General features: G+C 59.2%; 4 protein-coding genes across 4 annotated transcripts; 1 reads left to right on the top strand and 3 right to left on the bottom strand.

Moving 5' to 3' along the window:
- Window positions 1-348: 348 nt before the first annotated feature.
- Window positions 349-3,285, bottom strand: MAM_04965 (Mitochondrial escape protein 2; the record flags this gene model as incomplete). Its single annotated transcript, XM_040823763.1, has 4 exons — window positions 349-2,429; window positions 2,521-2,775; window positions 2,834-3,155; window positions 3,241-3,285. The coding sequence occupies 4 exons, from the start codon at window positions 3,283-3,285 to the stop codon at window positions 349-351; spliced, it is 2,703 nt and encodes a 900-aa protein (XP_040678434.1).
- A 584-nt stretch (window positions 3,286-3,869) lies between these two features.
- On the bottom strand, window positions 3,870-6,208 carry MAM_04966 (Glycoside hydrolase, family 3; the record flags this gene model as incomplete). Its single annotated transcript, XM_040823764.1, has 3 exons — window positions 3,870-5,459; window positions 5,515-5,578; window positions 6,060-6,208. The coding sequence occupies 3 exons, from the start codon at window positions 6,206-6,208 to the stop codon at window positions 3,870-3,872; spliced, it is 1,803 nt and encodes a 600-aa protein (XP_040678435.1).
- Window positions 6,209-11,821: 5,613 nt separating this feature from the next.
- On the top strand, window positions 11,822-13,102 carry MAM_04967 (homoserine acetyltransferase family protein; the record flags this gene model as incomplete). Its single annotated transcript, XM_040823765.1, has 3 exons — window positions 11,822-12,569; window positions 12,656-12,887; window positions 12,991-13,102. 3 exons carry the CDS (start codon window positions 11,822-11,824, stop codon window positions 13,100-13,102), a joined length of 1,092 nt encoding a protein of 363 aa, XP_040678436.1.
- Window positions 13,103-13,332: 230 nt separating this feature from the next.
- On the bottom strand, window positions 13,333-15,877 carry MAM_04968 (plasma membrane channel protein (Aqy1); the record flags this gene model as incomplete). Its single annotated transcript, XM_040823766.1, has 4 exons — window positions 13,333-14,493; window positions 14,592-15,315; window positions 15,425-15,578; window positions 15,670-15,877. The coding sequence occupies 4 exons, from the start codon at window positions 15,875-15,877 to the stop codon at window positions 13,333-13,335; spliced, it is 2,247 nt and encodes a 748-aa protein (XP_040678437.1).
- Between the last annotated feature and the right edge of the window lie 51 nt (window positions 15,878-15,928).

Consider the following 15,928-nt stretch of genomic DNA (forward strand, 5'->3'; position numbering starts at 1 on the left):
CGTGCATTGCATTGACTGGCGTCGGTCGGGGCGGGAATTCATAGGCACTGATTGCTCCGTGAAATACAAGATGCAGGATACAACAAGATGGGAGTCGACGTGAGTCCGTTGCTTGACCATCCACAGGGACGTGCCTTGCACCACCATTCGCACACGCTGGCGCCACGAAAAACCCAAGTAGAAACAATACGAGATGAACTGGCTCATGTAAAACGTACACTGATGCGGTCTTTGACACGAGGGATGGAGAGAGAGGAGGGAGAGGCGTCCAATCTGTCTGGCGCTGCTGACAAGGAAAAGACACACCGAAAGAGCGGCGTGTCGGGGGATTTCGGGCTACACCAATACCTAATACTCCTCTGCCAGGACCTTCTTCAGCCCAACCATCTGCCTGTCCAACTCGTCTATCCTGCGCTGGCTGGCGTCGAGCTTGCTCAGCAGGTACGTGACCCTGCCTGCCGTCTCGAGCGTCTGTCTCGGCAGCCGTCCGAGGACGGAGAGCTCCGTCTCGACGGCGTCAATGGTCTTGGCCTCGGCCTTGGCCATTTCGCTGACGACGGCCATGTCCATCTTGGCCCTGAGCACGCGGTCGGCGACGAGGAGGGCAAAGGCGGCCTGGTGGAGGGGCTTGCCGGCGCTGATGAGCTTGGGCCGGCCCCGGTGCGACGTGAGCGCGATGAGCTCCGCGCCGGCGAGGGCCTCGAGGGCGGCCTCGCCGTCGGCGGCGCTGCTCGACGTCGACGCGGCAAAGGCCGGCGAGAGGAGCACCTGGTGGTAGCGCAGGGAGGGCGCGTCGGCGAGCGACTTGATGAGGTGCCACGCCTGCTCGGGCGACCACTTCCTGTCCGGCCCGGCCGCCCTGCCCCCCACGAGGAACATCTTGACAATGTCGGTGGCCGTCTCGCTGACGATTTCGTCGACGGCCTGGCGCGGCGTCTGGCCGGCTCTGATGCGCCTCGACAGGAACTCCAGGTCCGTCAGACGCCCGCCCAGCGTCTCGACGCACTCGTCCAGGCCCGTCAGGTCCATGCGCTTGGCCGTCTCGTCTCCGCCGCCGCGCCCGGATGGCTCTGCGCGCGGGGGGCCGTCCTGCGCGAGCCTGCTGACGACCAGGTTCTTGGCCACCTCGCGGTCCAGGTCTCCGAGCGGCAGCGTGCGGAAGACGCGGTCGGGCATTGCCCTGGAGAGCGGCTTGGAGGAGGACGCGTCCGAGGTGAGGAAGATGACGTGGGCAACCTTGTTCTGGACGAGGGAGGCGGCCCAGTCGGCAAGTTTGTCGTAGACAATCGTCATGCCCTCGTTCTTGTGCAGGTAGTTGTCAATGACAACGACGGGTCGCTTCTCCGGGTGGGCTTCGAGATACGCGTCCTCGGACAGCTGCGCGTCCTTGTCGTGCTTGGACCGGGCCGACAGCGCAATCTGCTTGAGCGCGGCGGCCGTCGTGTGCAGGATCTTGCTGACCTGGGTGTCGAGCGTCTCGGAGAAGCCGGCCTTGACGCCCGTGGTGCTCTGCACGGCCAGGTCGATCAGGCTGCTCATGCTGTTTGCCCATGAGAACACGGGGCGGAACCCAACCGCAGACGCTAGTCGCTTGATGGTGCCAGCCTCGCCGCTCGCGTCCACAATGGGCTTGCAGTCCATCAGGAGGACATTCTTGCGCCCGGCCAGGGCCTGGTCCATGACCATTTCGATCTTGCCCGAGCCCCGGGGGCCGGTGACGACGATGAACGTGTCGGAGCTGCCGTCGAGCCAGTTTCGGAGCTGCTCGATGAGGTCCCGCCGGTGGTTCCAAACCGTGTTCAAGCCGTCCGCATTGCGCCTGCGAGAGAGGCTGCCTGTCCGAGACTTGAACCACTTGTACAGGCGCGACTCGGTGAACCTCAGCGAGTGCGACACGTGGAGCTTGATGAAAAAGGCGCGAATGGGGTCGAAAATCATGACCGAAGCACCGGCCAACAGGGCGGCCAGGATGGGGATGACGATGCGCGGGTGGCTCGTCAGCCAGTTCCAGATGCTGTGCGCCTTGACCCTCTTGACATACGACAGCCGGAGGAGAGTCCCGGACTTGCCTCCGCCCATGGGCTCGGCGACGACGAATCCGTGCATGCAGTTTCGGGCCATGATGGCGTCGCTCAGTCTGGCGAAGCTGACCTGCGCGTACTTTGGCACGACCTTGGAATCAAACGGCTGGGGAACAATGTCGGCAATCTTGCCATAGCGACGGAACATGCTGTACAGGGTCTCCTCGGACAACTCTTCGGCCATCGCGCCAGGCTCGGGCGGCACAAATTCGACCTTGATCAGGTTCGAGGGAAATCGGTACAGATCTTCGAGCCACGGGGTGCCCTTGACACGGCGGGCCTTGACTCCCCGAAAGGGGCTGAACCATGGTTTCAGCGGACGCCGCTCTAGCGTCTCCAAGAGTTTTGCTGAGAAATTGACGAGGCTTGTTAGCAAAGGTCCCCAGATCGGCCGAGTGTTGCAAGCAAGGCAGCAGCAGCAGCAGCAGTAGTCTTTCACCTTCGATGTCTGACGGGCTGGTGCTCGCGTCGTGTTGAACTTTGACAAATGCGCCTCCGTCTTTCAGGCGCGGCACAATCTCAGTCACCTTGACAGGTAGGTCCCCGGGAACGGCCCTCTTGACAAAGGATATCGGGTCCAGGCTAAAGCCGCCGCCGCCAGCCGGGCTGTGGAAGCGGCGCAGCAGGGCCGTCATGTCACCATCGGTTTCCGTGGGGTATCTCAGAAGAAAGCTCAGCTTTCGGGGGAAGACGTCTTGTGCAGGTACAGTCAGCGTATTGTGTGCAAGCAGAGGGCCATGCGGCGTGCCTACTCTCAAAGAAGAAGAGCGACTCGTTGGGCTTCACATCGAAATGGCCCGTCTCCTGCTCTCTGCTTGCAGAAGACGACGAAGCTGGCTCGGACGCGGGCGAAGACGGAAACGGGGTCGACGGAGGCGTGAGAGGAGCTACCGTACTCTGCCAAGCACGGCATAGAGGTCTTCGAAGGAGAGCATGACCGCCTTTCCGCCGCACAAAGGTGGCCGGAAGGGATTGTCTGAGCGAGATGGTTGACAGCACGAGGCCGGGATACCTGGTCGCCGTGGCCAGACTCCGTCCAGATATCATGGCCCCGCGTTCATGGACAGCGGTGTGCTGTCCCTGTGAGTATTCACTGGGGGATGGCGGGCAGGTTAATCGCCCATCCGCATCGTGACCGTCGGACGAAGGAAGAACGTACGTTGCCAGAGCTCGGGGTTCGAAGCTCCCACGCCAATGAGGTCATCGAGTGGGCCGCATACGAGATTGGACGTGGCACGTGACCCAACATCATCCGCTGCGGCCTGTCACTCATGCAACAACACGTCTGAGCTACTGTCTGTGGTGCGACGCTGTAATGTTCCTTTGTTCGACTCGACATTGTATCAAAAACATGCACAAGGCAGCGGATTACGGTCCCGGTATCGGCCAAACCAGCCTGGTCGAACCGGGCGAGTCGAGTCGGTTCATTTGGCCGCGAGACTCATATTTATATCTCGCTGTCTCCCACCCCTGGTCGGATGGCACTGGCGCCAGGCGAGAGCAACATGAACGTCTCGACAGCCGTCCCTGTGAGTAGGTCGCCTCCATTGCCACGGACCCTGAGTGCGACGGCTTTGTCAAGTACGCGGTGATTCAGGCCGTCTCCTACCGAATCTCGCGTGGACTGATGGCCAGAGCACCTCGAACTCGTTATTTATCCTTGATTTACTCTTGACTGGGCTGCTCTGGAGGGGGCTCTATATATGTCGGCTGCCGTTGATGGTGCGGGCTGCCGGCGGTTTACACGTGGCAACAAGATGCATCGGCAATATCTTCATGTAAATTTATTCAGCCCTTTTTCAAACAAGAAATAGGCAATTTACCCCTAGCCGCGGCCTCGCCGTAAAGGATATCGGCTGCCGACGCAAATGCTTCGGGCGTAGGTTCATACACGGCAATGAAATTCTTCACCTCGGCCTCGTCGTCAAGGAAATCATATGGACTACATGTAGCCACGCCGATGAGCGTCTTGCCGGCCCGTCTCTTGGCAATCCGCAGCCCGAGGTCCCTCTGATACTGCGACTCTCTCGCGTTTCTCGTGGCCAGAATGACTACCTGCGCGTCCTCAACCTGGCGCCACTGCTCCGGCGTCAGGGCAGCGTCCGTGAAGCGAATGTCGGCGATGTCGGGGTTGTACCTGCGAAGGATGTCGCCAAAGGAGCTGGAAACCCAGGGGACGCGGGTCTTCCCCACCCCGGCCTCGCCGCTCACCGCCGCGCCGCTGGTGGGAACCTTGAGGCCCGGCGAGACGAAGAGTGTGCTGGCGGTTCTGGACAACGGCAAGAGGCGCGCTTCCGAGCGGACGACGGTGGCGGCGTTGGCGTAGATCTCGCGGGCCAGGGCCTCGTTCTCGCTGCTAAGGTCGGCCAGGTGCGACGGCGGCTGAGCTCCCAGCGCCGCGTCCCAGTCTGTGTACTTGTCCTTCAGGACCCGTAGCCGCTCGAGCGATGGGTCGAGTCGTGCCTGGGACAGGTCTCCGGAGCTGACGGCGTCGCAGACGCGGTCGATGGCAGCAGTTTGCACGTCGTAGGTGTGGCAAATCATGACATTGTCGACTCCCGCCTTGAGGGCCATGAGTGCGGCCTCGACCGTTCCGTATCCCGCTCGAACGCCGTCCATCTCGAGGCAATCGGTCATGATGACGCCGTCAAACTCGAGGTCGCGGCGCAACATGTCGATAACCTCGGGGGACAATGTGGCCGGCAGACGCGAACCACTCAGCCCGGGCAGCGAGATGTGCGCCGTCATGACCATTTCGATGCCCTCTGCGGCCGCCCGGCGGAAGGGGACCAGCTCGACCTGCTCCAGCTCCTCTCTCGTCTTGTCAATGACGGGCAGGCCGTGGTGCGAATCTACAGCAGTGTCGCCGTGGCCCGGAAAGTGCTTGATGCAGGGCGCGACTCCGGTCTCCCGCAGGCCCCTCGCACACTCGACGGCAAACTGGGCAACGCCGGCGGCATCGTCGCCAGGGCTTCGCACGCCGATGACGGGATTCAGGGGCTCGCTGTTGACATCGCCGACGGGGGCGTAATTCATGTTGATGCCAAAGTATCTCAGCATGTTGCCCGTGGCCTTGGCAACACGGTACGCGCTGTCCAAGGACGCAGTCGCGCCCAGCGTCATGGGCCCGGGCAGCTGTGGCGCAACCGGAGGCGAAATCCGGCTCACGAGACCGTTTTCCTGGTCGATGCCGACAAAGAGAGGCCGCGTGTGGCCGGCGTCCCTGGCCAGTCTCTGGAGTCCCAGGCAGAGAGACTGCAGCTGAGCGGCGGCCTGGACGTTGCGTTTGAAGAGAACGACGGCGCCCACGCCATAGTCTTGGATGAGAGACTTGATTTCCGCGTTCGTTTCAGTCCCGTGGAAGCCGACTGCGAAGAGCTATCGCGTGCTGTTAGTGCCCATGGTCAAATGGCAGGGTTGACCGGAGCCGAACCTGGCCAACTGCCTTGCGTCGCTCTGCCAGAGACATTGGTCGTTTCTCGGGAGCAGCAGCTGAACTGTTTTGTGGTTTGTGGGAGGAACGTGAGGTTCCGTCCTGCCTGCCCGAAAAGGGATAGCACTACGGAGTACGGAGTACTAAAGACTACAAAACTCTTCATCTCCGTCTTCTCCCGTCACACTGCCATACGTCTCACTCCACACGCTATTAATAGCCTTCTCCTCCGTCCGCGTAGATCTCCATCTACCTCCAAGTTCAACGCGCGCAATATACTATTCACTGATCCATCTGTACAAGGTTAGTCCTTGCCTTCCTCCTCCACGCCACAATCAAGCCTACCTGTTAATTGATTTAGCTGCATTACACTCTGTGGAAACGAATCAATCACTTCGCCTGTAGCGAAACTGCACAACGGCTTTAAGCGACTGCTGGCATCAGTTACAGGACTGTTCTCCAACACCGCCTGCTGGTTTCGATCTCTGCCACACGTCAACTTTCCATTACCATTAATGTCCAAGACGGCAAACAGATCCACATACCGGGCCAGGTTCTCTCGCTGCATTTGCTGCAGAGTTTTTTGGAACTTGTCAAATCGCTCCGTCATCTCGGCTCGCATCTCCGTCATCTCGGCTCGCATCTCCGTCATTTCGGTTCGCATCTCTGTTATTTTGGTTTGCATCTCTGTCATTTCGGTTTGTATCTCTGTTATTCCGGTTCGCATCTCTGTTATTTAGGTTTGTATTGCCTCCAGCAACTGTAACACACGTAGTCCACCGTCTACCGCCGGTATGTTGCCAATTCGATCCGCCTGATCTTGAAGAGCCCCTAGGTGGAAAGCTACCGCCTGAAAATCTGGTTGTAATGGACGTCTCTGATATTGCTCTCTCTTGTCGAACCAAGTTGCCTTTCCTCTCTTAATGCCCTTGTCTGTCCGATGACACTACAGCAAGGTGATGCCGTAAACAATCAAGTTAATTCGGTGCGCGTTGTGTCTCAACGCGTCACTCCAGAAACCGCACGGCTGTAAAAGTGTGTGAAAAAAGAGGTAGAGGTCCGACTCCAACTCGAGAGGGAAACCCACAGTTTAAATACTTCCCAGGCGACCATTGTGGATCGTCTCCTCCTCCCGTGCTTGATTAAGTAACGTGCCGCCCTATAATATTATATACTATTCTATATAAATTTATACTATTCTATATGAATTATACTATTCTATATAAATTTATACTATTCTATAAGTCCCTTCTATTATATATTAGGAATCTCTATTATTTCTTACTTAGTAATTAAAATTATATAAGCCTAATTATATTATCTATAGAGAGTCTCTTAATTAGCTAACATAAAGTAGTATTATTAGTATTATATAAAGTAGAATTTAAAGAAAAGAGAATAATATAAAAAGTCTTTATTAATAATTTAAAGTAGTTTATTCTTTAATAAAAATATTTAAAACTACTTAAACTTAACTATTAAAATATAGTAGATTAAGGTTTAAAATAATTAAAAGCTAGTAATAGTTAATATAATTAATATTATTAAGAGATATTAGTATTAAAGTTAATAATAATTTCTCTCTCTCTTAAATTATTAAGAGAGAAAGTAAAGTAAGTTATATAACTTAAGAAAATAAGAGGTATTATTATAGAGCAGACTTAGCTAGAAAACTTAGAAGAAGCAAGTATTAATATTACTTAATGCCTATTATAAGCATTACAGCAGGGAAGCTCGAGTTTCGAAAGCCAAGTTAACGTGGCTCCGTTCGGCGGGCGTCGTCAACCATCTCCACGGGAGGGGGGCGGACGAGAAGGCGTCGACAATTTTCGCACTTGTTTTATTTCAGTCCTTTGGTCAACCGGCGAAGAACGGGAACCCACGACGCAAGGGCTGGGCGCATGCGCGGCACAACACGGGCACGGGTCTGGTCGGCACGTTGAGCCCAAGAGGCGACGACTTCAGACGACAGGAAAGCAAACGTCAAGGAGGCAAAGGCACAAAGTACCACGTTGAACTAGCAAAATCCCGCTGCCAGTCGGCCGAGCTTAAACTCCGCTGGAGAACTCCATGCCACGACTTGAGCTTGCGCCTTGATTCCGCCGTCCGTCCATCCATCCACCCGGAAACCACGCAACGCGACGTCTATTCATGGCGAGACGACAAGAATTGCCGGTACACCAGGGGCGCACTCAATGTGACACCATCAAGGAAAACGTCTGCTTGTCGCAAATGCTGCTTTTCGTAGCCTGCAAGTTGTGAGCATCAATGGAAAGCCCAGACGTGGAGCGCCTTGACTACTCACACACTACAGTCGCGCCGTGCCAACTTTAGCCTTGGATCTACATGTTCAGTCATGCGGCTCCCTGCAGAATCACCACTTACTCCCTGTGGCGGCCATGTACATGCATCAGCGCGAGTCCCAAATACGTGGACGTGGGATGTGGACGGGTTCAAGGGCACAAGTGACGGCGTACGCCCTATAGTTACCAAGCCTGTGAACGATGGACCTAGATATTGAGTCGTGTTGCTTGAAGCAAGACGGCGGCTTACCGTCTGTGTTCGCCGCGTCAGCAGTTATGTCCGTCTGGACACCGAGGGGTATTGTACACCTTGGCCCGGGAGAAATTACTTACTATCTACGGTTGCCACACATCTCAGCATGTACATCTCGAGGGTGATACAAGAGACCGAGGACTTACAAACTGTCATTGTCAAGCATCAGTCTCTTTTCGACTCATCGCTTTGGCACCCAGGGGCAGCACTTACTTTCTGCGGTCGTTGCTTAGCACCAAGACGAGGCGTGGGTTTCTATTTTATTATTTTTATTCCATCTTCAATGCTTACCGTCTACAGTCGCATGAGTCAGCAGGAGATGGAGGCAAAAAGGGTCTCAGGGTCTCACTCGGCACATACCATCTACCAAGGCCACAGTCAGCATCTGGCCCCAACGTCAAGCTGATCAATACGGCACGGCGAGAGAGGCAACAAGCGTTTTTCCCGCCCTCATCTGCCGCATCCCGACAACGGCGGCGATGGGTGACTTGGGAACAGGGACGAACAGTCGATGCCTTCGCTGCGCCTCGCAAGGCTACTTACTCCCTGTCGTCGCCGTGCGCATGAGCACCAAGCCTTGATACGGAGCCACGCGGCTGATCAAGAGGGCACTTACTACCTTGGGGTTGCCGAGCATGTTAGCACCAAATGCACACGTCTGCCGTCGATTCTAGCGTAGAGAACTTACTCCCTGTAGTTGCCGCTTGTTTCAGCGCAAGGAAGGATATCAAGGCATCCCAGAGTGACTACTTACACCCTATCACCGGCTTCACGTCAGCACAAGCCGTACTTGGGGCGCTCAACAGACAAGCAGAAAAGAGCGTACTCCCTGCAGCGTCCGAGCGCATTAGCACGAAAGCGCAGACGTTGGCCCTGCGGCCCTGGACATGGTGAAAACTTACGAGCTGCAGTTGTCAGCACTCGACCCTCGCGGGTGACGACTTGTGAAATGAAATACTCACTCCCTTTACGTTTGGTGCGTCTTGGCGTCAGTGAAGCTCTCGAGCGGCATGGCGAGTCATGGACCATCACTTACACCCTGGGATTGGCAGAGGCGATTAGCCCGAGCTGGACAAGTCATCGCCAGTCGGCCAAAGTACTTACCGCCTAGAGACGCCGCGTTGCAAGTCAGCGCCGGATCTAGATGCAGATGCCGAGTTGGGCGCACGACGACTTACTCCCTGGAATTTGCCTCGTGCTCAGCCTTGAACCCGACAGCGCCGTCTCGAGGGCGCCACTCACCGGCTACGGCTATCCGTTAGCATTGCGCGGAAACACAACACATCAACCGTGGTGTATCCAAGGCCGAGGACTCACAAACTGAGGCGTGTAAGCACAGGAATGGAAAGCAGATACAGCGTCCAGCCGTGCGGTTTCGCCGTAGACGGAAGCACTCACCATCTAAATTCAAAAAGCGTCAGCACGTACGTACCCAAGCATCGACGGCACAACCTACCATCTGCAGTCACGGAGCGCGTGAACAACCGACCCCAGATACTCGGCAGGTGACACATGGCAGAAGCCGACTCACCTGCTGAAATGGCCAGTTAGTTTCAGAACGTATTCGGTCACGTCAACCAAGAGCCGAGGCGCGGCCCAGCAGCCAAACTTACGCATCCCCAGTCGCAGCCGCAACCGACGAGATTGCAATTCGTTATCGACGTGGGACACCCTGCCGCTCTGGCCTCTTCCATTGCGAAGTCGGAATCGCGGCATCGCTTGGATAGATGGCGGCCCACGGCCTTTGGGTCTTGGGCAGGGCTCGCCCAAGCCAGGCTCGCGAGGAGAGTCGACAAGGCCACGGCTGCCTTCATTGTCGCGGGCTGAGGTTCGGATTCTTTGCGGAGGGAAGGGAAGCGAAGGGATGTCGAATGGAAGGGCGTGCTGACAGCTTACAACGACGCAGACTGCCCGGCGAGACTCGAGACTCGAGACTCGGCCCCCCTTTTATATTGGCCACGGCCAGACGGCGAGGCGAGGCAATTCTTGCTCAGCAGCGCCGAGTCGCCCAGGACTCGACGGCAGGCGTCCATCTATTCCAGCCCCGACCCGTGTCGCCTCTCGTCGCAAGTCCAAGTCACGGCGCCCAAGTGAGCTCTCGTCTCCACGCGGCGGCCTGCCTGCCCGTTTCGAGGCGTGGCAGCGTGGTCTGCTTCCAAGGGTCCTGGCGTCTCTGGACGAGCAGCTACTCCCGTACGACGTCAACTCGCAGGCCAGACGAGGCCAGCCGGCCAGCCGGTGCGGGCGGACGCTTTCGGACATGCCAGCAGCGTCATTGGTGGCAACAGCATCCGCGTTTGTGATGGCCGCGGGCCGTCTCGCAAGCGACTCTGCCGCAGCGCCGCGGCGTGCCTGCAGGTCTGGTCTGCGAGGGTCCGGCGTGGGGAAATGAGTGCAATCCTTCAGATCCTACCGGTGCCGCGTTTGAACTTGCAATCCGCAGTCCTCCCGCCGTTCCCCGGCGCCGGTGCCAGTCTCCAGATGGGCCATGCCGTGAGCCACAACAACCCCCTTTTCCGCCCATCAGAGTCTGCCTCCTTGTCCACGCCGGCCGACCGCTAGCCACGGCGGATCAAGCAAATTTGGCGCCGTGTGAAGATGATGCAAAGAAAGAGCCTCGCAGATGGACGACTGGGCGCGGCAGGGAACCGTCAGCGGCGAGGGAGCACGCCCTGCCCTGGCCTGGCCGAGCTGCGAAGCCAGGCCATGGTAATGATGCGACAAATTCTCAATAGCCGAGGCGGGAATCCTTCCGGTCCACACACAGTCCGGATCTGGATTCGGCGGCCGTGGCTGGGCTATACGCACGAGCAAGCTTGTTGCCGGCGGCACAGACAAGACGAGGCAACCATGAATCATTGCCCTGTTTGGTGGCGGAGCAGAGGCAGTCGCGTCTGGTCGGCCCGGTGCCTCGTGAAGATGCCAGGAATCCTTGCAATCATGCACGGGCACTCCCGTTGCTGGCTTGTGCTGCAGCGTAGATGCCAGACACGGGAGCATACAGCCATGTTCCTCGTAATGGCGACCACACGGCCATGTATTGGCATTGCCAACGGGGCTGTGCCGGCATGTGCGTAACGGCAACGATGGTATCATGTACTGGCTAGCATTGCCAGCAAGCCAATACATGATGGTGTGCCAGTGTGTGCGTTTTAATATCGACTATAGTACTATATATTGGCATATATAATTGGCAACCATCGGCCATAGCACAGCACGCCGGGATATGCCCCGTAACGCAACTACATCATCTACAAGCATACCACTTGATCGCTCGCGGGTAAATATCCCAGCATTTCTAGCATGAATACTGATACTCAAGCATATCCTCGCCCACAAGTAGAAGACGTGGCACAGCACGCGTGGCAGGATGCTTGGCAACGGCAACTACATTGCAACGTACGAGCGGTATCCTTGCTAGCCAGCAGATATTCTTACGTGAATAGCTTATTTTGACAAAGCTTGTCATTCACGACCGATAAGCAGGCGACCTGGTCCGCGATACTTGGCCACGCCGGGACGCGCAAGCGAAGCCACGAACCCCAGCCCGGCCCGGCGCGTGGTCGCCTTGACGGGCATCACTCCTGCTCGGCTCGGCTCGGCAAGGCGAGGCGAGGGCGACAAACCCGCCTCACGACGTTTCCCCGCACTTTGTCGACCGAGTCGTCCGTCCATCCACCCATCACCTCCTCCGCCTCCTCCTCCTCCATCGCTTCCCATCCGACTCGAGGCACCGGCCGACGCCGCCACCATGGACGGCTACAAGACGTACCACCTCGGCGACTTTGAGCTCGTCAGCGGCGAGACCATCCCGTCGGCCTCGATCGCCTACAAGACCGCCGGCGACGCGCGGCTCCCCGCCGTCATCTACCCGTCGTGGTTCAGCGGCGCCATCGAGGACAACGAGTGGCTCGTCGGCGACGACAAGGCCCTCAGCCCCAGCAAGTACTACATCATCATGCCCGCCATGTTCGGCAACGGCCAGTCCAGCAGCCCGTCCAACTGGCGCCCGCCGCCCGGCGCGCCGCCCTTCCCCGACGTCACCATCCGCGACAACGTGACGGCCCAGCACCGCCTCGTCACCGAGTGCCTGGGCGTCACGCACGCGCGCTGCATCCTGGGCTGGAGCATGGGCGCCTGCCAGACCTACCAGTGGGTCACGCAGTACCCCGGCTTCGCCGACCTCGCCGTGCCCTTTTGCGGCAGCGCCCGCACCTCGCTCCACAACCAGGTCTTCCTCGAGGGCGTCAAGAGCGCGCTCCTCGCCGCGAGGGGGGCCGCGTCCGCCGGCTCGTGCCGCGGCGAGGCCGCCGGTCCCGGCTCCCGTCCCTGGACTGCCGACGAGCGCGCCGCCGGGCTCAAGGCCCTGGCCCGCGTCTACGCCGGCTGGGGCTTCAGCCAGGCCTTTTACCGGCAGAGGCTGTACGAGACGGCCCTGGGGTACACGTCGCTCGAGGACTTTATGCAGAACTTTTGGGAGAAGTGGGCGCTTTCCAAAGGTGCCGCTGCCCGCTCGCCCGCCCTGCCCGCCCGCCCGCCCGCTCGCCTGCTAACTTGTTGTTGTTGTTTTCTTGCGCCCTCCCAGACCCCGACAACCTGCTCGTCATGCTGCGCGCCTGGCAGGCGGGCGACTGCTCCGACCAGGAGCCGTACAACAAGGACTTGGAGCTGGCCTTGAAGAGCATCAGGACCAGGATGCTCGTCCTGCCGGGCAGGGAGGACCTGTACTTCCCCCCCGAGGACTCTGAGTACGAGGTCCAGTGCATGGAGGCCGGTGTCGGGACGTGCATTCCAATTCCGTCCATCTGGGGGCACTGGTGAGTAATCCGAGACACGCACGCATGCACACACAGAGAGAGAGAGAGAGACACAGAAAAGGAGGCACCCGTCCAGAAAGCGTCCGTGCTGACACGCCACCAGGGCCGGCGGGCCGGGACTAAACCCCGACGACGTAAAGTGGCTCGACGACAAGCTCAGGGCGTTTCTGGAGGATCAATCGACTCTGACGGGCGACGTGGGCGTGGCCAAGTGACTGACGGGCGAGGCCTCCTTTGCCCCCCTCGCCCAGGTAGGCTGGCGATACACGTCGGGCACAACAGCCTACGGTGCGAGGCTACGGTACGAGGGGAGGCAAGACGGACGTGAGCGAAACGGGGACCGACGCGTCGCGTGCTACATTACGTACAATATACTGCGATATCACTTGTGCATGTGTTGCATGTTCCCACCGTCGTCTTTGCGGCCCCGATCCGATGCGTCCGGCTAGTCCATCTTGGTCTCGCCGCCTCGACCCTTGTCCCTCCACTGCCTCGCGAGGTTCATCAGGCGCAGCCCGGCCGCGGCGCTGCTCCCCTCGTCGACCTGCCTGGTCCAGAAACTGCCCGAGCTGGCGACGAGGACCGACTTCCGGCGCTCCCGCTCGGCAGGGCTGAGGTTCACGCCCGCCCGCTTGTTGGCCTCGATGCCCTCGAGGTAGTGCAGGCGGCGGGCGTACCTCTCGTGCCGCTCCCTGCGGATCTGCTCCGAGCCGTAGCGCTCAAAGATCCACCGCGTCAGGGCACGCAGCAGGAGCAGCAGGTGCTCGCTGACGAAGATGGTCACGGGCAGCGTCGTCCACCCGCCGCCGCCGAGCGTGTCGGTGCCGAAGAGGTGGACAATGGCGGCCGTGGATATGCTCCCCAGCAGGGTCAGCGCCTCCAGCGCCGTCACCCACGGCCCGATTCCGTCGGACCGCGTCGGCGCCGGCCGCCGGTGCTCGATGCAAATCTTGGCAAAGTCGGACCGCAGCTCGATCCAGTTGTTGACGAGGAAGCCCAGCGACACGAGGGGCCACACGGGCGAGAACAGCGCCAGGTAGCCAAACTGGAGCACGAGCTCGGCAATGTCCTCCTGCACGTTGTACTGGGACCGCGTCGCCTGGTTCCGCACGCGCCTCAGGTACTCGGCCTCGCCGGCGTCGTCGGAAACCAGCGTCAGCAGCATCGGGCCCCTGGTGTAGGCCCGGCGGTACTCGCGGTACCAGTCGCTGCACTTGTACTTGATCAGCGGCAGGATGTTCTCCCCGAAAAAGTCCGACAGCTGCCCCGTCACCGTCAGCGCAATCACCTGGTTGCGCAGACAGTCCGTGTCGGACGCGAAGGGGCGGAACACCAGCCTGGCCGCCAGTGCTGGGAAGCGGCTGACGACGGCCTGCTTGACACGGGGGATGATGACGTCGCCAAACGGCACGTAGACGAATGCCGTGAGCAGGATCGGCAGGTAGTTGGTGACGATGCTGAGGACAAAGAGCTTCTGCGTCAGCGACATCTCGTGCTCATCGGCAGTCCGGTGGTTTTCGTATTCCGTCAGTGTCGTCGCGATGCCCTCGAGACACGACGAGATGCGGGGAATGGCCACTGCCAGCAGTATCGTAGGCACGTACTCCTGCGCGGCAGCAAAAGGTTCGCGTCAGCTCGAGTCACGGCAGGCAGGGACGAAGCAGAGCAAGGGCAGACAAAAGTCAGAGGGCCGGCAACGCCTACCAGGTAAAATTGATGAGGGCCCTCGTAGGTTTCGCAGATCAAGACCTCCACGACAAAGACGGAACAGATGATGAGGCCAAGCACAGTCGTGGCCAGCATGATGAAGGGCATCTGAAGCAGCTGGCGAGCAATCTGCTTCCACTTGGGAAAGTAGTGCTTGGTGCGGCCGTTGTCGTCGACCACAACCTTGTCGTACCTGAAGGACGGGCGGTTGACCTTGACCTTGTTGACGCCGCGCACCATCCAGCGCATGCTGAGATCAGTCTCCCGGATCTTCCAGTACTCGAGGAAGACGGTGCACCAGACGCCCGTCAAGATGGCGTAGGCGAGCGAGTACTTGGGGAGCAGCAGCCAGGTGAAGACGCCGGTGACGGCCGGAAACGTCAAGAACGTCAAGTACGTCTGGATAAAGGCAAAGTAAAAGGCAATCTTGGACCCGTGCAGGTCTCGAATCTTGTCAAAGTCGTCGGCGGTCAGCATGACGCGTTTGCTCAGGTGGCGGAGCATGGACTGGTTCACGGCCTCGTTGTGCAGCGGGAACGTGGCCTTGACGTTTTGCCACTCGCCCACGCCCGGCGTGATGCCGGCGCCGCCCAGGTCCTTGGGCCACAGGACGAGGTGGTACAGCGCGAGCACGTCTTCGGCCTCGAACCAGGCCCGGACGACGGTGTGCTTGTCGCCCCCGGGGTGGGACTGGGTGATGGCATACAGCCAGTCCTTGACCCTTGCCAGCGTGTCAACGTGTCAGCGTGTCGGCTCGGCTTCGTTTTGCCGTCTCGCGGTGCGGTGCGGTGCGGTGCGGCGCGGCAAAGGTCGGGTGGCCAGCTAGCTACCTTTGTTTGTAGACTGCGTTTCCCAACAGTTGGGACGGCGCCTTGACGAGGACGAGAAGGGTCTGTTCGTAGCCCGGGCGGACTTCTGTGTGCAGCCCGGCAGCCTGCAGGTTGTCGAGCAGGCGGCTGAACTCCTTGGCCGCCGCGTCGTAATCTGTAGGACTCGGTGTGTCAACATGATGTCGTCGTCTCTCTCTCTCTGCGCCGTCGGCAGACCCAAGGGCGAGCGGCCGGGTACATCACACCTATGCCGCCAAAGTCGTACACGACCACGTATTTATCGTTGACCGTCTCCCCCTTGGTGGACGTCGACGGCCGCGGCTCCTGCGCATGTCCGTGCAAGCTCGCCGACGATATGCCAATGTCGCTTGGGCTGGGCGGTGCCAGGTGCATGGCGCTGCAGCCTCTGCCGTTCGGCTCCGGCGTCGGGACATCAATCTTGGGGGCGAGCATGGCGCCGGCTGCTGGCAGAGCGGCCAGAGTGCGAGAAACCAACCGACCGGG

This window comes from Metarhizium album, assembly GCF_000804445.1.
Source record: "Metarhizium album ARSEF 1941 chromosome Unknown scaffold_11, whole genome shotgun sequence".
NCBI lineage: Eukaryota > Fungi > Ascomycota > Sordariomycetes > Hypocreales > Clavicipitaceae > Metarhizium > Metarhizium album.